Genomic DNA, 22,355 nt, shown 5'->3' with positions numbered 1-22,355 from the left:
AAATCATGATCCCTGGGGGTAGGGTGGGGCACAATGGAGGGTCGAAGTTTAACATAGGAATATATAGAGTAAATCTTTAAAATTCTTCTTCTCAGAAACTAATCAGCCAGGAAAGCTGAAACTTGTGTGGAAGCATCCTGAGGTAGTGTAGATTCAAAGTTGTGAAAATCATGACCCCAAGGGGTAGGGTGGGGCCACAATGGGGTGCTCGAAGTTTTACATAGGAATATATAGAGTAAATCTTTAAAAATCTTCTTCTCAGAAACTAATCAGCAAGGAAAGCTGAAACTTATGTGGAAGCATTCTCAGGTAGTGCAGATTCAAAGTTGTGAAATTCATGACCCCCGGGGGTAGGGTGGGGCCACAATGGGGGGTCGAAGTTTTACATAGGAATATATAGAGTAAATCTTTAAAATTCTTCTTCTCAGAAACTAATCAGCCAGGAAAGCTGAAACTTGTGTGGAAGCATCCTGAGGCAGTGTAGATTCAAAGTTGTGAAAATCATGACCCCCAGGGGTAGGGTGGGGCCACAATGGGGGGTCGAAGTTTTACATAGGAATATATAGAGTAAATCTTTGAAAATCTTCTTCTCAGAAACTAATTAGCCAGGAAAGCTGAAACTTGTGTGGAAGCATCCTCAGGCAGTGTAGATTCAAAGTTGTGAAATTCATGATCCCCGGGGGTAGGGTGAGGCACAATGGGGGGTCGAAGTTGTACATAGGAATATATAGAGTAAATCTTTGAAAAATCTTCTTCTCAGAAACTAAACAGCCAGGAAAGCTGAAACTTGTGTTGAAGTATCCTCAGGTAGTGTAGATTCAAAGTTGTGAAAACATGATCCCTTGGGGTAGGGTGAGGCCATATTGGGGGGGGGGGGTGTTAAAGTTTTACAAAGGAATATATAGAGTAAATCTTTTAAAATCTTCTTCTCAGAAACTAATCAGCCAGATGATTCTTTTTAATTGTTAAGACTTTGGCTCCAGGACAATTCTTCGGCCTCACAAGAAGGTTCAGAGTTTGATGTAGCTTTATATCCCATATATAAACAATTGTAAAGGATCTTTTTGAGGACTGCTATACTCAACATGTGATATGACTATAAAATCATCCTGTTAGAAAAGGGACTAATGATTATAAACATAAGAATATCCAGGGGGGGAAATGGATTTTATTTTTACAGGATCTACATGTATTATTGTACATTGTCCAGATTGTTTGTATTATGACTTCATTAAGCTGATTTGATCATACCCATTGTTCCTCAGGTGAGCGATGTGGCCCATGGGCCTCTTGTTTTACTGTTACGATTCAATGTATTTTTTCTCTTAAAGTTTAAAGTTTCATAAACCGAAAAAGGGAGAAAAACGTCCCTCTGTAATAAAACATTTGCGGGTTAGGCTTTGTTCGTTGAAATGCTTTAAAATACTAGAAAGATTTAATAAATAAAATATATATAAGATTTTTTTTGAATTCTCTGAATACCATTCTATAGTACATATGCAGGCACATGTTAATTACTGATAATTAAGGAAATAATGATTTCTATGTTACGAGTTTGAAAGAGAAAATGTTACGGTTAAATGTTGAACTTACGGTCTAATTAAGTAAAATATCCGAATAAAATAAAATCTTAAAAAGATAATGATGTGTTAAAGAAGAGAGCCTTTGATCTTTACAAAATTTATTTGAAAGCAACAAAGAGTAATTCTTATTTATATATTTCATGAAAATTTCACAATCATATAATATACTAAATAAAGGTATGTTCCATAAGTACAAGCCAACCATGAACGAAATCTTAAAATAAATAACAGATTCAGATAAAAGGAACTAAAGGAAGCGATAACGCCGCGTACAGTGTGTAATATTAACCATGTGTTAACTTATGCCAAGATCAAGAATGTTACAACACATTGACTGAAATGGTTGAAAATTTAACTGTGCAGGTCCATTTTAATTTGATACTGAAGTGGGACTTTAATTTGGATAAAATAAGCCTTGACAAGGTATAATTATTCATAAATGTACAAGAAATCAATAAATACAGCAACTTTACATTGTTTTTTGGTATTTGTTGAAGGTGGGACTACAATAGCATATGATGACATGAAAAGACTGGCCATGATTGGTCGTGTATCAGAAAAAATCTCTCTCTCTCTCTCTCTCTCTCTCTCTCTCTCTCTCTCTCTCTCTCTCTCTCTCTCTCTCTCTCTCTCTAAAACAAACAAATATATCACTATTATGAACAAAATATGAAAGAGCACGTGGTTGGTAAAAGTATTCCGGTTTGCATGTGTGTGGGGTGGGGGGGGGGGGGAGGAGGGGGGGGGGGTTGTTCTAAGTACAGAATTTTTATCACATGTTTGGTCTGTATCACATCATCATCACGGTCAATGAATGCGTCTATATATAACTGTACATGTTTTTATATTAAAAATGAATGACAGAAGTAGAATTGTTTTCACACATGACAACGTTATCGTTGGTAGTGACCCTGTTCCTGCTCTGTTCTCTGACCCCCGGAACTCGCCGAGGGATGACGCACCACCCTCACGTTCGACCTTCGGGATGACCTTGATGAAGTAGTACCCCTGCTGCGGGGATGTGACCTAGTCTCTGTCCCCGCGTCATCGTCGGCGTCAGCAGTGCGCAGGACTTCCGCCATGTCCGCCGCGCTCTGGTTCAGACGAGATGCGATCCTCATCAAGTAAGAAGAAGCGATGGTCTCTCGAGTTTCTTCGTCTTCTTCGTCGTAGTTGTCGTCTGTTGCGTATGGCGGGGTCAGCGCAGTGGAAGATTGCAGATGGCGACGCAACCTTCCGACGCCGGAAGAGGTGTCGTCGTGTTCCTCCTGCTGATCTTCCGGATAATCCGGAATGTACGCGTGCGGCTGACGCGTCTCCATGTTGTCCAGTAGCACGAGCTGATGGGCGGGGACGGGGTTACGTAGATTTTGGTCCTCTTGGGTGGTGACCTCTCCCAGTCCACTCATTTCCGCCAAAAACTGACACTCAGAAGGGACGTCGAACTTACACGCGATGAATAACTCGTCATCGTTTGCCTCAGCAGTGACCTTGAATTGGGATTCTTTTTGCGTCACTTCCTGTTGGATTTCGAAAAGTTTTTTCAGGTCGTTTACAGACCTTGCCTTCAGGAACTGGTCGTACAGTTTCTGTAGAGAAGAACCCTGTGTAGCGATGTCAACGAACCGCGTATTGATAGCTGTCTTCTGTTCTTTAATGGAATCCTTAAGAATTTTGATCAGCGCCTCTTGTCTCCTCTCAATAAGAAGTCTGTATTCGATGAACGTGTCTTTAATGGTTCCCCGCATCTGCCTCTCTAGAAGGTCCAGTTGTTTCGAGGCGTTCGCTAGGCTGTCCGTTCGGCCTTTCATTTTGTCTAACAGCTGCTTGCTGCTGTTTTCGATCTTATCAAAACTCTCCTTGCTCTCACTCAGCGCGTCAGACACGTCCACGATGTTGTGACCCTGGTTCTCCTTGTGGTCTAACACAGTGCAGTCTCGACAGACGGGATGCAGACATTTCTTGCAGAAAAAGTTCAACGGCTGGTTTTCGTGTTTTCCACAAACATTCTGAGACTTGGCCGAAACCTGGGACAAGAAGTCCATCATTTGAATCACGCGGTGGTCCGAAGGAAGAGACTCGATCTCCGCACGTCTCAGGAAAATCTCCACTCGGCACTCGGGGCATTTCAGCACTCCTTCGTACGAGTCATCGAACCACGTGATCTGTCGTCTGGTTCGGCTGTTCTGCTGGTTGTGATCGAACACCTGCTTGAGACACGGCAGACAGAAGGTGTGGTTGCACGGCAGAGATTTGGGGTGGCGCTCTGTCTGGTCGTACTTCTCGTTACAGATGTGGCACCGCAAGAATTGCTCTTCGAACGCCGCCTCGTCTACTATCAAACTCCTCTTCACTGAGTCTGCGATGTCATCCGTAGCATTCGCCATTTGTTATTTAGTTCCGTGAAACTACAACGATAAAACGTTCATATAGAATTAGAAACGGGCAATTTTTTTCATTACTGAGTAGAGAACATGAAGTTCAGCATAAACTGTTTGCGATAATCGAATAAATATTGCAATGTTCGTTAACTTTTTATATTGTTACAAAACTTCCAGAAATAAATTTTTCTGTTTTTCTCAAAGTATGAAAGGTGCGGTGCAAAATTTGATAAATTAAGGAGTTGGGGGATGCATACATGTGTTCAAACTGTTTAAAACTCGATAGATATTAGTCTGTTTGACAACTTAATGTAAGCGTATTCTCGGTGGGGGTACGGTCAAAGTTTATAACCTATGTCAAAAATGTAAAAACTAATTGATGCCGAGTAAACTTAGCCTCATGCGGGCACTCTCCCTCGTCTAAAAAAAAAGTTATAAAAAAACTTCAGTTCTAGTACATGTACTAGTATACTATTTTTTACGGAGATGAAAGCGGAGGGCAAATGGCAAGGATACTCTTACTGGGATAAATAATTAAAATTAAAGGGGGCGTATGGATTAATCTCTTCCACTAAGTATGATTTGAATTAGTACATCTTAATTCTTATAGACTCATATAAAACCTAATTATCACAAAGGGGTAAGGACAAGGTGACGAAGCACCAAAAGGCACATAAATCACGTTTTGTAAACAAAAACACCGCTAAGTTCATATACCTGTTGCCGATCGGTGAACCCCCTAATCAATTAATCAATACCAGTATTTGGCAAAAGACGATGTGCTTTGTATATGTAAGGAAATGGCACAGTACTCAGACAAAGGAAGCATACATAAAATACACTCCGCGGCCAAATCGACACTCTGGCAATGGACAACTAGCCGTTAACGGTTTCAAAAATGAAAGAAATACAAATTTTGCTCAGATTAGTCTTGATTATTTTTACACCAGTTCTAACTGTGTGAGCATGTTAACTCTTATTCTTCGTATGAGTTTCAATTAAAATGCACGTGAAGTAAACACGTGAAAACACATGAAATTCATGAAAATGCTCTTTCCTGTGGAACTTACATGAGCCACAAGTAGTTGTATTAACCATTATAAAAATAGATTTTTTTTTAGAATTATATTTATTAGTAGTTTAAATTAACCTTATCAGTTCACCCTCTCTTTAAATTCCACATGGTTTGGATGTGCTGATGACACATACAGGTCTACAAGAGAGCTCAATTCAATTCAATTCAATACAGCTAGCGGTCAACATAAATTTTACAGAGGCCTTGTCCAACAAAAAATGTAATATTCTGAAGGACAAGAACCTCTCGTTTTATTATATTACAAGTAGCAAACGATAACTTTGTATATAGTCTTGATATTTCTTATTCATTTGTTTACCCCCCCCCCCCCCCATTATTACTTGTGTAAATGTATATATTTGATGTGACCCGTTAGAAAATGTATGTATGTGTTACCGGTATGTTCAATCTCTATGTAGAGGAAATAAAGTATGAATGAATTAATGAATGATAGGAAGCATAAAATCTCCCCGTCCCATTTAGTGCAATTAACACATCAGATTGTCAACATAATTCTAGGACAATTAAAGTTAATAATATCAATGTAAAGTTTGCATTAACACCCATGTAGTCAGATGTGCAGTGTATTCATTGACATAGCAGTAGGATAATTTAAAACCCCTTTACTTCCTGAAGCTAAGGCATTTTAATAACACATATCAAAACATCTTCCCAAGTCAAGGGTTTCTGATCCGCTCTGCTCTACAAAGGGTTTATGCAGAGCAGAGCGGATCAGAAACGCTTGACTTGGGAAGATGATATCAAAAGTGAAATATAACTGTTATCCAACAAATAATATATTTCATAAGATTTTAAGTTGGGTAGAGAATGATGTCTTTTATTTTTTATTTATAAATTTATTATTCATTTATTTATGTATTTTGCTTCCTTTGACCATTTCGAGGAATTTATCTTACATAACATCAGATATCGTTTAATCAGATAAATACACAGATTTAGAATTATAACGTATGCAAATTGTCACATTGTAAATTTTGCATATACATGTAACTCACCCAGTATATTCAATTTGAACAAATTGCTTGTTACATTTGTAGCAGGCTAACTATGCAATTACGCTGGTGGTTGTAGACGGATGGGGGGAGGGGGTCGAGGTGGATGGCGGAGGGGGGGGGGGGGGCACAAAGTAGATCTTATTTTTGTTATTTAATTTTACCATTTTCCCTGATCTATATGTGTTATAACAATTAATGACGTTACTAAATTATGTGTGTTATAATGAAGTGGGGGTGAGTCTGCAGTGACTACATGTATATTTATAGCCTTCAGACAGTAATACATCGGCCAGCTTAATCGATTGAATTAAGGTAACAATCGGTTTTATTTTTAGATTTAATTTTTTCGGTAAAGAGATTTAGAAGAATTAGCTACAACAAATTGTGTTATTGTTGTTAATCATTGTTTATTTTTCACTTATCTATTTTACACTCGTCTGCATGGAATTTAATTAACATCTGTACATGTACAGAGAAGCACAGTTGCCCTCAGACACTCGACCAGAGCCGTGCTGGAGGGATTTGGTCACTGACTTTCTACGCGGGAGTGATGTTTTGGATGTACCAGCACCGGATGACAATTGACCATGCTATGGAGATCATAGAGAAACATTTGGTGCTATATACATCATTACTTTTGACGTTGTCGCCTACTTCGTGGAACTCTATATGACAGGACCATCAGGGTAATGATTGAATGTCCTATCATCTTAAGACATAAATGTTCGGACTTGGCCAGAAGAGATCAGTAATCAATTAACCATCACTGAGAAAGAGCATATACTCTCCAGCCATCCTAAAACCTTAACGACCACAGACTGTAGAGCAACTTCTCCCGTCAGAGACTGTGTTATTTGGTATGCCTGTTGCTTGGAACGATAACTGTACCTCTATACATAATACTCTGTTTCCTTTGTGCTGTCTTACAGGGCTGTGTTCCATATATTAAACATTGTTTATATCAGATATAAATCTCTAAATCTTTTATAAATCTATTTTAATCATAATCTATTTTAGAGAGAGAGAGAGAGAGAGAGAGAGAGAGAGAGAGAGAGAGAGAGAGAGAGAGAGAGAGAGATTATCTGATTATATGAATTTCTTAATAATAAATTAAATGAATTTCTTACCCGATTTATTTCCGATGTTTTCTAGTATACCCCTCTATGATTAATGTCCTATGTTTAGGTCGTAGTTTGTTTATATGGAGGTAGCATTTAAACATGAATCATCAACGTGTATTTTTGCTGCTAGGCTACTGAAAAACATTAAATTTATTTCAATTAAAATAAGATTAACATTTATTTTTTACAGCAATAATAAAATGCATAATACAAATGTCAAAGATTATAACTGAAATAGTAAAGGACAGAAGTAAAAATTCAGGATTCAATGTTTACACGTTAATGAAGTATCGCCCTTACCTTGCATGTTAAAACCTGTCCCTCAAAAATCGATATTTCCGATGTTGACAAAATATTGCTAGACATTTAAACAGGAACGATAACTCGGACGCGTTCACGCAAACCGATTTCCGTAAATCAACAAATACATTCTGATCGAATTCTTAAATTTTACGCAGGCACAAAGAAGTCGCAGGCCTTTTTTTTAAAATATATTTTTAAAGACAATTTTTTAAACAGTTTCATGATTGATGAAAAAGATTATTATATTTATCTTAAAAAAAAAAACCAAAAATCAATGTGAAGTTGCTATACATGTCAAAAGCTGGGGCACCTTTTGTTTTTTCCCAGAATTCCCTAATCCTGAACTCCATACATGTATATCAAATAATATCACATCAATTCAGTGAAACCTTAAGGCTATTGGAAGAAGTACATTTAGATTGATATATTTATCGAGACGTAATTTGAATTTTACGAGAAGGAAGACATATACAGAGATCGCCAATTTCAATTTCAATTTCTTTAATGCAGAAGACATTCGTCTTATAGCACTGGATATACATGTAATGGTGAACAATACAAAAATATCGGCAAAAATGGACGGCCAATCCTTACAAATCTTGTCTCTTTCGTACAAACTCATATGTTTACAGAATAATTTGTATTTGGAGAATGACATACAGGTTACTGAAAAATACCCACTATATATATATATAAAAAAAAAATTATATATATATATATATATATATATATATATATATATATATATATATATATATATATATATATTGGACGGTCCGCCCTTACAAATCTTGTCTCTTGCCTACAAATGTTTACAGAATTATTTTATTATGTGGTCCTTTAATTAAAATCATAAAAACTAAAGCATTAAGTTTTAATTCAATGCAATGCAACAAAAAATAAAATATGGTTTGAAATGCATAATCTCCATGAGAATAATGATGAGTTGAACTTTGTATGAGAATAATTTACAAATCAATGTGTTCTCCATTACTCTATACTATGGCAATAATTATACAATTACCGTTACAGTAATGAACTCGACTTTTAATAATAATAGTAAAGTGTTAAAGTTCAAAACGTGTTGCTGAAAAAAAATTAAATTTTACCATAAAAATTAGTACAACGAAATCGTTTTTTTCTTCTCTGTGGTGTGTTTGTGGTGTTTTTTTTTTTTATGTAAACAACCATTGATGATTCATACAACAATTATATTTTTCATTTGCTTGCGTCAGTATGTTTTCTTGTGTCTTATTTATGCATGGAGGGTGGACGGAATCAAAGTGATTTTTCAGCGCGAAACAATGTTACAACAAATGCATTGATAATATCGAGAAATGTTAAATACTTACACAATGAGACATTTGGTGTGTCTTAGAATCTAATTTAGTCCTTAAAAACTTTGGAAAATGAGGAATTTAGTCACACACACACACACACACACACACACACACACACACTATATCGGTTTAGAAGGTGGGAAAAATATATCTATATTTGCAGGTATATACAATAATATTATTATTCATTGAATTAAATCCTTGCCGAATTATGTATCATTGTATATATATTGTACGTTGTATTCATAATAAACTATGGTTTACACTAAATTTCTGAGCAAGCATATGGGATAATCTAATGCTAAAAAAAGATGTATGAAAATGTTGACAGAAACTTTTTTTAAAAGTTCGTGACATATTTCTATAATAACCATGCTTCTCAGACAATTTTTTGGTCAAAATTTTATTATCATGCATTGGATAATAAAATACCCTTATTGTATATACAAGTGGAGTGATGACAAGCGGATGACACGCTTGTATAATCATGCCTCTGGAATCTACAGTTAATACATCCAAGACAATACTATTGTCACAGTGAATCTAAACGACAATCTGCTGACCAGTAATGCATGTATAGACAGTCACATTGATTGTGAGATCTGACACCCAGCCTAACAGTCGAAAAAAAGCGTGCGCGTTTCTTAACGCCATGCTTTCCAATGCTATTTTAGCCTTATTGGTGGCTTTTGGACCCTTTGTTATTGGATACCTCGGGGACTATAGTGGAATTGGCGGATTTAGTGGGGTTAGGACAAATCACCAGTGCAATAATCACAAGGTGCGATTTATTTCATAGGTAACAGTTAATTAGGGTGATATGGGACAAATTGAGATATTATGGCGGTTGGATGGTAAACAAATAAACCAGTAGATCTGCCAAAAGGATTACGTTTACTCAAGGTTTGAAATTAAAAAATTTTTTTTTACAAAGTTCAATTCCTGAAGTCAAAAGTTTTTTTCAAAAACACAAAATAACAATTTTATTAACAAAAATCTATATTGATAAACATGTTTTGTTTATTTAAGGAAGATATGCTACGATAAAGGTAGATAAAAATTGAATCAGAGAAAATTCGGACTAATTTTTTCATTTTTTTTATTTTCTCTTGAAAACACTTTCTGTATCAATGTAATTGCAAAAGTTATCTTTCTACGTGTTTTTTTTAATATCATTTTACATATTTTATTGTATTACATCGTGTATTATTTTATATCACTGGCTGGCACTCGATGGGAAAAATCTTTAAAATACTTAAAATTAATTCCAGATATATATCTCGAAAAGTTGATCATTGACCTTATACAATGTTAATGTCAACAGAATACAGACAATAAAAGTAGTTATTGGCAATCAATGTTTTGGAGCTCCTATTAGTCAGTTTTTGTAAAACTCGATCAAAAATGGGTAGAGTTTTGAAAATTGATAGAGGAAATTCAGACTAAATTGAATTTGAAAAATGAGCTTAAAACGATTCTTTGAAATATGAAACTAGTAAAGCTATTCGTATTTTATCATTTTCTAACCAACAAATTGTTTTATTATATCTAATAATTGCAAAATAAAGAAAACATTTGAAAAGGTTGACAATTTTGACAATTTTTTCAATAAACAGTCCATAAACAATCAATGGTCACTAGCATAAAAAGTAGGTCATTGACCTAGATATTTGAAAGTGAAAAACAACACCACAGTAGTACGGCTACAATGCATGATAGGTAGTTTTTCGTTCCTATTGGTGGAATTTATTTTTGTCCTTGAGTAAACGTAATCCTTAAGATATGATTTGTTGAGCTATTAACTATTATAAAGTAACGGAAAAATTCATTCATTTTACCTTTAAGATATTGGAATTTTCCTCTATATTTTTATGGAGCTCTAGGGGAGGTCAATATTGTCTAAAAACGGCCCCGACCATGGAGACCACCACCATGTTTTACATATTACTTTTAAATCAATAAATATCGTTAACACATTGTATTTGGAAGATATTCTACATGTTGTATTTGGCGGAATGCGGTGTTACAACGCACTTTGAAAAATTACGCACTTTGAAAATTTTGTTCGAAGTGCGTTAAATTTGGGACCATCTTAACGCACTTAATTCTTTGTCAAATCGTGTCCAAGTCCCTTTAAAATATGTTCAAATTAAATATGAATACATTCTTTTATTCATCCATCCACAATTTTGTTTTCATAATTTGATGCTATAAGATATTCTTTACTCCACATAAAAAATGAAATTTAAATAACGACTGAATTAAATTTAAGAGCAAGCGAACTTATACTTGTACATCATAAACTGGGTTAGAACAACTTTTTTAACGGTAAGATTCATGTTCTATGTAGGAACGCACGATTATCCAGCGCATGAGAAACGTCCTTGTCAATACCATCTGACTCTATTATCTCCCTTGCTGAAAGAATGAATCGCCGTATCAGTTCAATGAAAACGAAATATCAATTAATATTTCATATATAAACAAAACTATACATCTTAATGTAAAAAAATGAAATAATTTATTGAAAGTGCGTTAAGTGTCATGATTAAAAAAATGTTGGTCTACCTCATAACGCACTTTGAAAAATTGATTCAAAGTGTGTTGATATAGATCAAAATTTAACGCACTTTGAGATTTTTTTTCAAAGTGCGTTGCCACAATGCGGCTCTTGTTAAATCATGCACATCAACAATTATCAAACATAAAGAAAATTTGGAACATTTTGAAAAGCGCTAAATCAAATTTATGCTAACCTGGCAAAAAAAAAAATCCGCCATTATTGTACATATTACATAAAATACGTGCTCAGTATTTGACCATAAAATTTCCGAGAGAGGTTAAAATTGTTAAAGCCCAAGCACATTTGAACTTAGTGTTCCATACTTTTAAAGATTATAATTTTCTTGCATATTTACCGGTGTGAGATTGGTTCGTCCGGTGTGAAACAGCAATGTGACATGTTTCTGTCTACTACGCCGCAGTAAAATCATCGTATGCTGCAAGAAAATAAATTATAAACAAGTTCTACTAGCTGATGTAAATGCTTCTTCCAAATGTACAATCTATAAATATTTAGCTGATCATTGAACTTTGCAGTCATCTCTAACAAAAAGAATTCCTTTCAATATAAGGAATTTAAGAAATGAAGATAATAATTTTTCTATTACGCGCATTGATGAAGTTTTCCGGTCAATTTTTTCTTTGATACGTCGATCAATAGAAAAATTATTATCTTCATTTCTTATCATTTAATTAAACATTTTCAAATAAAAAAATGTGAAGTGTCATTGATCAAAAATATAAATAATGTAAATGAAGCAGCGCGTATGAATACAAAACAACAACAGCAACAATACTCAAAATGGATGCGCCGTCAGCTGATGCTGAGCTACTGAGCTAATTTTAATGGATTAAACACAAATAGTGAGTTAAAATCTAAACCGGCTGAATTGAAAACGAGAGGAAAATACATGCGATAGCTTGTGATATTATTTACTGTGCAGAAAAACTCGTATTAAAACTAGTTTTCATGTGACCATCCAAGGAAAGGCGATCGTGGACGAAAATAGCTGATATGTCGACAAAGAATAGTATGTATAAGCGACTTTTGTAAACGTTGTGGTAACTAGATAGCCAGTGATGTACTTAAATGGTATATCTGCCGCTTGGAATGCGCCGAAGGAGTTGATGCATTTCTCATAGCTTTTCTTTACGACGCCATTTCTGATGACCGATCATGTACGTGTGTAAATTTAAAACTTATCGTTACCAAATTTGAACAGCAGTGTTACCGTGAAAGTTTATAGGCCTATATGTTCGTTATAATATTCCTGGAAAAGGAACAGCCAGCCTCGCTGTAAATGTTGATTGATCTCAAGCAGACGAAATCGTGAGAAGACGCTTAATTTTCTATTTCGTGAATCAAATAATGTGTTTTGTTCATTTTTGAAGGTTAAACTTTCAAGTTTTTATATTCCCAAGGTTGCATTTTCTTTGCTGACAATAAAACAGACACAACTTTACATTTTGTTGGCAGTGTTTATCTTGGAAATACCCGCTCTATAAATAGTGTTAGACCAGAACAGTTGAGAAAAGTAGATCCGGCAAAAATTTTATTGATGCAGGTATCAAAGAAATTTTTCAACCAATCAGAAGCGCCGATATCCCATCAAACGAATAAATATTAAATGATATGTAAATTATGATTATCATCACATTATCTTACCGTCAAAACTGGTAGATACAGCAATGTTCCATTAGAAAGACGTTTAATTATGTCCTTTATGTATTCAGAGATAGAAGATGATTATCATTTTATGTTGAAATGACCATATTATTGTATCTTAGCTTTAGAGAAACATTCCTTCAGAAGTTTTATTAACCTCTACCCCTGTCTTTAAATTAATTCATTTATTGTCAACACAAAATGTAAAGGATTTGTGCAATTTAGGTAAATATATTATGAATGCTTTTGTGATCAGAAAACTTCATGTATAAACCTGCCTTTTTCAATTGACCCGTTTATATGTAACTATTTCAATATGTGTATATCAATTGTGTATGTCTATGAGCTGTACAGCGTTTAACCAATAAACAACACAAAACGATATGTACAATACCCGTTTCAGATAGTGAAATTCTTCCTCAGAGCCTCGTCCTTGACCATGAATCTTGTCCCCTCGGTGGAATTTCACTATTCTACACTCGAAATAATGAATGATTCTATTAAATGTTTTGTTTATTTTGAACAAACAAATTATTTCACAATATGGCGGTGTCTAATATCTACTTAAACTGTTAAATTCTCTTTTATTACATACATTGTCGTCGTCAAAAAAATAAATTGATCTCTTACGGATGACATATACTCAGAATGTAAAGTTTCAAGTGATGAAACTGAAAAACGATATACTGATTGCTGTGCTATTTTCCGCTTTCTAAAATCTAGGTCGAACACGTTCTTTTAAGTGATTGGCTTTGAACATCCTTAAGAAGGGTAGTGCAAACGAATAAAATTAAAGAAAGACATTTTAGTCCGAATTTTCTCTATCAATTTTCTAAACTCTACAGGTTTTTGATTTAATACCCCCCCCCCCACACACAAAAAAAAAGGAAAAAAAAAGATTTCAAAATTTTGAATTTATAATAACAACAAAAATCAAATAATTAAAAGATAAATTTTAAAAAATACAAAAGAAAGCAAAAAAAAAAAAAAAACCCAACCTTTTAAAAATTGAAAAAAAAAAAATATGTTAAAAACATGAAAGATCACAACATTAGAACATCTTAGCTATTCTAATTCCTTAACTGATCTTACGCTGCTTGCATTTTAATTATATAAACTATTTTAATTCTTAAATTGACCCTACACTGCTTGCATTGAAATTATATAAGGCAATTGATCCTTTTTTTGAAAAAAAATATTCTAATTGTTAAAGTTAAATCTTTGTCTGGGCCAAGAAAAGCGCAAAAGCCCATTGCTTGTGTCCTGTTAATCCTCTTGAAAACTTTAAGAAAATGAGAATATTAAGAGACGTTATTCCTGAATTATCTCTGTTTGGCCTCCAGTCTGTGTTTGTTTCTAATTGGTATTTTGTATTGATTAGATTAAATGTAACTTATTCTATGAATATCATTACAGTGCCAATCAAAAAATATTTTGAGAACACAAACCCCGATTTCGTATTACAAACTGACATGTAAAAAATTGTAATGACAAAAAAAAAATAAAAATAAAAATCAAGTAACTTCTGTAGTAGTTTCAGATCGTGACATCCGGGTATCCTAGGATAAGAGGACCCAGGACACTAGATGACCGGATAGTGATTGTGGGCGCAGGGATTGGTGGTGTCCATATGGCTTCCATACTGAAGGTTTGGATTGAAGCTTAACTTGAACTATAACTCTATACCTTTGCTTTATTCTTTAGTTATAAAGAATGGTTAAGTCATCATCTAATAAAACTCTTAATATTTCTTACTACAGGATCGCGGCTACAGGAATGTTGTTATATTAGAACAGCGACCAGAGATCGGCGGAAAGGCTTACTCTCGATTCTACAGAGGAGTCTGGATCGAGTTTGGAACCTTGTTTTTTTCGGACATTTATGATCAAACAGCGAAACTAATTGAGCAATACACTCCAAGTTTTAGAATCAAATCCAAAGCTGCTTTTTCTGTCAGGCAAAACGACAATGGTATGCACACTGCATTAATTTATAGTGTTGATAAATTTTCATGGAATGACGTTTTGGCATTTATACAAATTCTCTCACCCCTCACACATTGCAGAAGGGCATAGCGCTACCATTCTCTCACCTATCCACACATTACTGAAGATCAACAAACATTTAATACATTAGACTAAATGGCAGAGCTTCATCCTGTGTTAGCTTAACTATATTTAATGAGATACCTTTGCATTGTATTCTGAAACTATCAGAGTTCTTAAAAAAAGAAGCCCATTTGTCCACATTGCTTACCTGAGCAACAATGACTTTATATGGGCGTTCAAAGGATATAGTGCCATATGGCTCCTCGGTGGATAACAAGTAATTAATACCGTAAAGTATCCAAATTTTACCCTTATTATTGCATACACTTAATCTTTGTCATTGTACATGTATGAGGTACCATTTTTACCGAGAAAAAGAAGATTCTATGCAAGATATAATTATAACTAAACGTTTGATATAGGTACACTGTTAACATCCAATTCCCTTATTTTCGTTTTGCCCCGCCCCCTTCACCCACGTAGTGAAGCGATCAAAATATATAAGAGCATATAGGTACATTTTCCTCCTTAACTACTCAATATTGTATTTTTTTCAAAATATATTATAAAAGTAATCGTATTCATTTAAAAATCCTTTATTTGAAAACAGAAAATTTTATCTCAATGCGCCTAATTCCTGAGTTTAAAAATGTTCCAAAAATTTATATGGTCTTCCTAATTATAAACGACTGTTGTTTACCTGGCGTGAACTCGTGTGACGTTTTATAACCTTACTCACTTGATCGTTGAATAAACTCAAATGAAACAATGTAGTCACGTCATACGTTAAAGAGCTATTATTGTCAATGTATTTGCAGGCATATCACTCTTTTTACTTAGGCAAACCCAATATTTTCATCTTAATCCAAAAACAACAAATGGCTACAAACCATGCAGGTTTGAAGTGAATTAGAAATTTTTGACGCGGTTAAATGTGCATGTCGTTTTTTTTTTTTTATATTTGCAGAAGGGGGCGAAGAACATTTGTAAATATGGGATGTCTCATGATTTGTGATGGTATATGATTTTTATCATTTATTTATATTGTGTGTTGTCTATCTATGAGCCTCTGTGAGGGGATATTAAACACACAACGAGTTTAATAAAAATCACACACCATCGCAAATCATGAGAAAGTCTTTTTATTACGTTTTTCAACTTCCTTTAATAAACCTCAACTTTGTAAGTAAAAATTATTATTGTCAAAATTGTCCACCTTGACTGAGGTTTTCTTTTTTTGAAATTATTAGAAATGATAAATATTTTTGTTGCTTGGAAAATAATAAAATACTAGTAAGTTTCCTAATTTAATATTTTAATACATCGTTTAAAGCTCATATTTTGAATTTAATTTAGTCCGAATTTCCTGTATTTATTATTAAAATTCTACCAATTTTTGATCGAGAATTACAAAAACTGATTAATACATGTAGGAGCTTTCATATTAGATCGCCTAAAACTCTTTTTATTGTATGTATTATGTTGACATTAACGTTTTAAAGAAATCAATGATCAAATTTTTTTTTTATATTCTATCTGAAATTAGTTTTATGTAATTTTTATATTTTTCACGTCCCGTTTCAGCCAGTGATATACTCTAAAATAAAACAACCACAAAATGTGTAAAAAAAAAATATGAAAAAAAACTACGTAGAAACACAAAACACATTGCTACAGAAACTATTTACGAGAAAAAAAAATAAAAAATAGTCCAAATTTCCTCTGTTTCAATATAAATCTACTTTTTTGTAGCATCTTCCTGAAATAACCAAAACATGGATATCAATATCTATATTTGTTTATAACATTGTTATTTTTGTTATTTAAACAACGTCTATTTTCAGATATTGAACTTTGTAAAACTATATTTTGATAAACCATGGGTAAACTTAAACCTTATAACAACTTTACACATGAAAAAAAAAAACACCTTTTATTTTAGAATATGATTTTATCAATTCATGAAAAAAAATAAAGCAGCATTAATTGCTTCACATATTTTAACACTATTTTTTTTCTTTACTTTTTTGATACTACGTCAATTAACCGCCTTTACCCAAGTAATGTTTAATTATGACGTCACGTTGGGTAGGAATACACAATGTTATATTAAAGATGTAATACATGAGTGATATTGATGTTATATTGAGCTTAACATGGTATTAATGCCGCTAAATGACAAATTAACACTTTTTAATGATAAAATATTCCATTTATTAATCATTTTTTTATAAAGTAAAAAAAGAAAACGTTTTATTAATTTGAAAAAAAAAAAATCATTTTCAATAATTTTTTTGTCTTTTCAAAAGAGGAAACGACATGGCAAAGAATTTTGCTCCAAAATACGGGAGAAACTAATCCCCAGGAAGGCCTTCGTAGAATTGTTGCTCAGTTAGAGAGATATGAACGAATACATCGCTGTTTGTTCGGAAATTACTCCAGTGAACTGATGCCTCGCCCGACACCCGACGTTATGTACGAAATTCGAGGGACAGTTTTGGATTTCTTACAGAAAAATGATTTACTGCTATTGGCTCCATATTTCCGAATTTTTCTTACGACCAATGGCTACGGTTATGCTAATGAAACTGCAGCTATATATGGACTTATGTGGGTTCCCCCACCTGTACTCAGAGGAACACTAACCCCTGAAAACGGATTTTGGCTTCTTGAAGGTGGATTTCAGGTGCTTGTAAATGAAATTGCAAAACAAAGAAATCTGGACATTCGCCTTGGGGTTGATGTCGTTCAAATTCAGAGAAGGAATGGCCCATCGGGTGTATATGTAACTTATAAGTCAAAGGGAAGTCCAGCAGTTTTAACTGATCGTTTTGACTTTCTCATACTTTCTCCAGCAATGAATTCGTTGTTTGATATCGTTGACTTTAATCCAAAGGAGCTGAATATTTTCAAGAATCTAGTGAATGCTAATTACGTCACTTCTTTGGTGGAATCTGACTTAGGTAGACGTACTCGTGATCCTCAAGTGTATTTCAATCAAGAAATAGATCAACTTTCTTATTCCATGTATTCATCAATTTCGTTTTACCATGCCAAAAATAACATAACTGGCGATGACTATCGTCTTGGAATTCGAGAAAATGGCCCCGATGGTAGGCCCCAAGAAACAACCTTGTACTATCAGTACGGTCTTGAAAACCCCTGGGCAAAGGACACAGATTCAATGATTCAATCAAAACTTGGAGCCTTTCTTAAAAGATTCGATAAAACTAATCCACGAGTTCTCGAACAGATAAAATGGGGATACTATTTCCCAAGGTTTCCGCCCCCAGCGGCAGATAGAGGATATCTCTGGGACATTTTAGAAATGCAAGGCAAATTCAAAACCTGGTATATTGGTTCATCCGTCTGCTTCGAAAGCTTTGAAAGTGTGGTCGAATACAACAACTTGTTGATGAAACTTAAACATTGAAATGATATCATATGCATGTAACTAGAAATCTTGCTTAGCCTCGAAGGATTTTATCGTTCTTTTGCTAATTGCTGTTATTGTTTGAAATCAAATCTAATGATGAATGCCGGGTTATTTTCGCCTAAAGTTATTTTTACCTCTCTCCAGTTGCAAACGAAGTCGGCCCGTCTTGAAGTAGTCCAGAAATTTAAATAATCAGGGATATTTTCAGACATTTGACACCCGTTCAGTTCAAAATTTGCCCGCTGAAAACGAGGGTGAAAGAGTAAAAAATAAAACAGGTGCAAATATTTCCTTGTATACAGTTCTGCTATAATTTTAATTGAAATTTACATACACACTTATGTACAATTTGGTTTTTAAGACATGTAAGTAGCTGCAATTGTTTCATAGACCGTAATTCAACGGAAGTATTTTTTTTATCCAATCAACTCTAATTTGTCCACTTTGTAGATTTTTGGTCTTTTAATGGCTTGTATATTTAAGTATTGAATCCTTATTTTTTGAAAGATATAGTCTCATAACTGCAACAGTGTGTGCATACAAATTGAATAACGCGCGTTAGCGCGTTATGAAAATTTGTTTGCACACACCGTTGCAGTTATGAGACTATATCTTTCAAAAAATAAGGATTTAATGCTTATATTTACATTTTTTTACCTTCTTGTCTTGTACGCAAATGCGAATTATACCTCAAAATTATTGTATTATCCTATGGGTAAGTTCAAATTAATGGAAGAGCCACAGTAACAGCCACAAGCGTGATCTTTGATTTTCGCTTGTGTCGTTGTATTTAGCAGCGTTAAACGTTTGTGACTTCACAATTAAAACTCGTGATTTAACCTATTAGTACCCTGTCTGTGTTATGGTGCTATATCTGCGGTAGCTTTACATGCAAAATATATGTGGAATGTAAATATTTCCCTATATTTAGAAATAATTATGCCAACCTACCAAAAGGTATGACTTAATGCAATACTATTTTGTCTACATATACATGGATTACATTAATTATAAAAGTCTTTGTAATCTTTCTACTCTCATTGGCAAAGTCTGAGTGAATGATGATCAAATGATGAACGAATGATAAGCTATTAGGGAATTTTGGCCAGTAATGAATCACCGAGTGCGCAAACAGAGCTCAATGTGAACGGCAAACGCACGCTGAACACAAGATCAACAACTTGTTCGGCATACTAGTAGATTAAGCATTAACTTCACGCTGTGTTTATTAGGGTTTTTAACAAAACCTTAAATCATCATTAAGATTGATGTATTCATCAAAATTAAATTAAGATGTAAAGCGTTAAATAAAAATATGTTGACACGTGACATCATATAATTTTGAATATTATTTATTTGGAGAAATTGGCGAAGGCGATGATAACCCATTTAACGTTTTAACTTCCATGTTTTTTTCTTCTTTTTTAATTGTTATTGTAAAGGACATCTGATCTACTTTTAACCTACTTCATTAAATAATTAGTTTGAATGAATTATGTTTATTGTATTTTTCAAAGTGTTTTTTCTCGTACATGTGAAAGATTAACGTATGCTCACAACTGGCCGTGCAAATTGTTCGACGGGTCTTACCAGTCCTGGCTGCAGTGATTAAAAGTGGAGCGAGAAATAATGGATTTGCAGTTGATGATGATATATCAGTATTCAATTACAAGTCCATTTAGTTGTAATAAGGTGTGAGAACCACCAATCATTTTAAAGACAGTTGTGAGTACCCTACTGAGAGGTGGCTTCTACAGTTTACGTGTGTCATTTTCTTCATTAAGTCGGTTGAGCGTGAAATTCAGCTATAAACTGTCGCTCAGAAGAGATTATACACTGAAAACAGAAGGTTAAGGGTGATTTTCAATAAAATATGAGTGTCGCAATTTACCCAAAAAAACTGTCGCCTTTAATTCTGAAAATTCTCAAAAATCGACAAATGCTGGGGTCAGCTTGAGCACATATTTTATTTGCAAGTGCAACGTAAAGTTTCAGTGACAACTGGTCGTGCCTGTTAAGTGATCGGCCGTGAGCTGCAGTTTTTGCCAATGAGAGTTATCATGCATATGGCTAATAGAAATGAAGTGATTGCAAGCGCAACGAAAGACAAACGAAAGTTTGACGTGCCATTCGAAGTTGTCACTTCGATATTATACGCAGATGGTTTGTTACTTGCGAAGTTCAATGCCCGTAGGAACCATGAATGAGAATTCAAAAGTGCATGTGTATTCCCTTGCGAATACAAGTACTATCATCCGGGTCATAGGTCACCGTCAAATCAATAGTTCCGACGCGTTTGTACCTTATAACAGTTGCATAGTCAATTGATAGTTATCCCGATGACTATAGAATATTTCTTTTAAGAAGTGAAGATAATAATTTTTGTATTGATCGACGTATCAAAGAAAAAATTAACCGGAAAACTTTTTAATCAATACGCTACGCGCGCATTTCTTATCATTTAATAAAACATTTTCATTTTCAAAGTGTTATTGATCAAAAATGTAAATAATGTAAATGAAGCGGTGTCAATGAATATAAATCAACAACAGCAACAATATTAGAAATGGATGCGCTTTCAGCTGATGCAGAGCTATTGAGCTGAATTTCATGGATCAAACACACATCATCTGAACCGGCTGAATTGAAAACGAAAGGAAAATTCATGCGATCGCTTTTGATATTATTCACTGTGCAGAAAGATTCGTAATAAAACTAGTTTTCATGTGAGATCGCTGGAATATGCAACTGGACATAACCATCCAAGTAGAGGCGATCGTGGACGAAAATAGTTGATATGTCGACAAAGAATAGTATGTATAAGCGATTTTTGTAAACTTTGTGGTAACTAGATAGCCGGTGATGTACTTAAATGGCATGTCTGCCGCTTGGAATGCGCTGAAGGAGTTGATGCACTACTCATAGCTTTGTTCTACGATGCTTATTCTGATGGCCGATCATGTACGGGTGTAAATTAAAAAATCATCGTTACCAAATTTGAACAGCAGTGTGACCGTGAAATTGTATAAGCCTATATGTTCATTATAATTATTCTGGAAAAGGAACAGCTAGCCTCGTAGTAAAGTTGATTGATTTAAAGCAGACGAAATCGTGAGGAGACACTTAATTTTCTATTTCGTGAATCAAATAATGTGTTTTGTTTATTTTTGAAAGTTAAAGTTTTAAGTTTTTATGTTTATAAAATTGTATTTTGGTTGCTGACAATAAAACAGACATAACTTTACATTTTGGTGACAGTGTTAATTTTGGAAACCCCCGTTCTATAAATAGTGTTAGATCAGAACAGTTGAGAAAAGTAGATCCGGTACACATTTTATTGATGCAGGTATCAAAGAAATATTTCGACTAATCAGAAGCGCCGATATCTCATCATTCGAATTAATATTAAATGATTCAACATTCAAAATCGTTATTCATTTGTTTAATATGTAAAGTGTAATGGAATTTAGAAACCATTATTAAATTGGTGACACCAATTGCAAGTTACAAATGTAATGTAAAAAGAACTCTAAAAAAATGAAAACCGGTTATATCTGTTCTTTTGAATGGACTGGATGTCAAACACGGAGAGATATCGGAAAACATTGCATATTTCTCTAATCTGATATTACAGAATATTACAACACAGATTCGAATTTGCTATGAAATCAAGAGGAAAGTTTGGTCTTTTATTTATCTAATCAGACTGTCAAGTAGAAATGTTTTTTTGGCAATGTTTAGTTTTATTTGCAAATTTTATTGCAGTATTTATCAAAGTCTAGCTTTGACGAAATTTTGTCAGGGCGTTCACAATCTACAGTTTA

At 34.1% G+C, this 22,355-nt stretch overlaps 2 protein-coding genes across 2 annotated transcripts; one reads left to right on the top strand and one right to left on the bottom strand.

Annotated features, from left to right (window-relative positions):
- Nucleotides 1–1,648: 1,648 nt before the first annotated feature.
- LOC128163932 (E3 ubiquitin-protein ligase TRIM13-like) lies at nucleotides 1,649–7,558 on the bottom strand. The gene is made up of 3 exons (XM_052827624.1): nucleotides 7,477–7,558; nucleotides 7,183–7,310; nucleotides 1,649–3,991 (listed from the first exon to the last, which is right to left on the bottom strand). The coding sequence occupies exon 3, from the start codon at nucleotides 3,968–3,970 to the stop codon at nucleotides 2,477–2,479; it is 1,494 nt and encodes a 497-aa protein (XP_052683584.1). The 5' UTR covers nucleotides 3,971–3,991; nucleotides 7,183–7,310; nucleotides 7,477–7,558; the 3' UTR covers nucleotides 1,649–2,476.
- Nucleotides 7,559–9,471: 1,913 nt separating this feature from the next.
- Nucleotides 9,472–21,761, top strand: LOC128162427 (uncharacterized). Its single transcript, XM_052825633.1, has 4 exons — nucleotides 9,472–9,600; nucleotides 14,588–14,695; nucleotides 14,808–15,018; nucleotides 17,405–21,761. The coding sequence occupies exons 1-4, from the start codon at nucleotides 9,472–9,474 to the stop codon at nucleotides 18,526–18,528; spliced, it is 1,572 nt and encodes a 523-aa protein (XP_052681593.1). The 3' UTR covers nucleotides 18,529–21,761.
- Nucleotides 21,762–22,355: the final 594 nt, after the last annotated feature.

The sequence above is a fragment of the Crassostrea angulata genome, chromosome 9, assembly GCF_025612915.1.
Source record: "Crassostrea angulata isolate pt1a10 chromosome 9, ASM2561291v2, whole genome shotgun sequence".
NCBI lineage: Eukaryota > Metazoa > Mollusca > Bivalvia > Ostreida > Ostreidae > Magallana > Magallana angulata.
The sequence above is the reverse complement of the archived record's forward strand: the minus strand, read 5'-3'. Positions and strand labels throughout refer to the sequence as shown.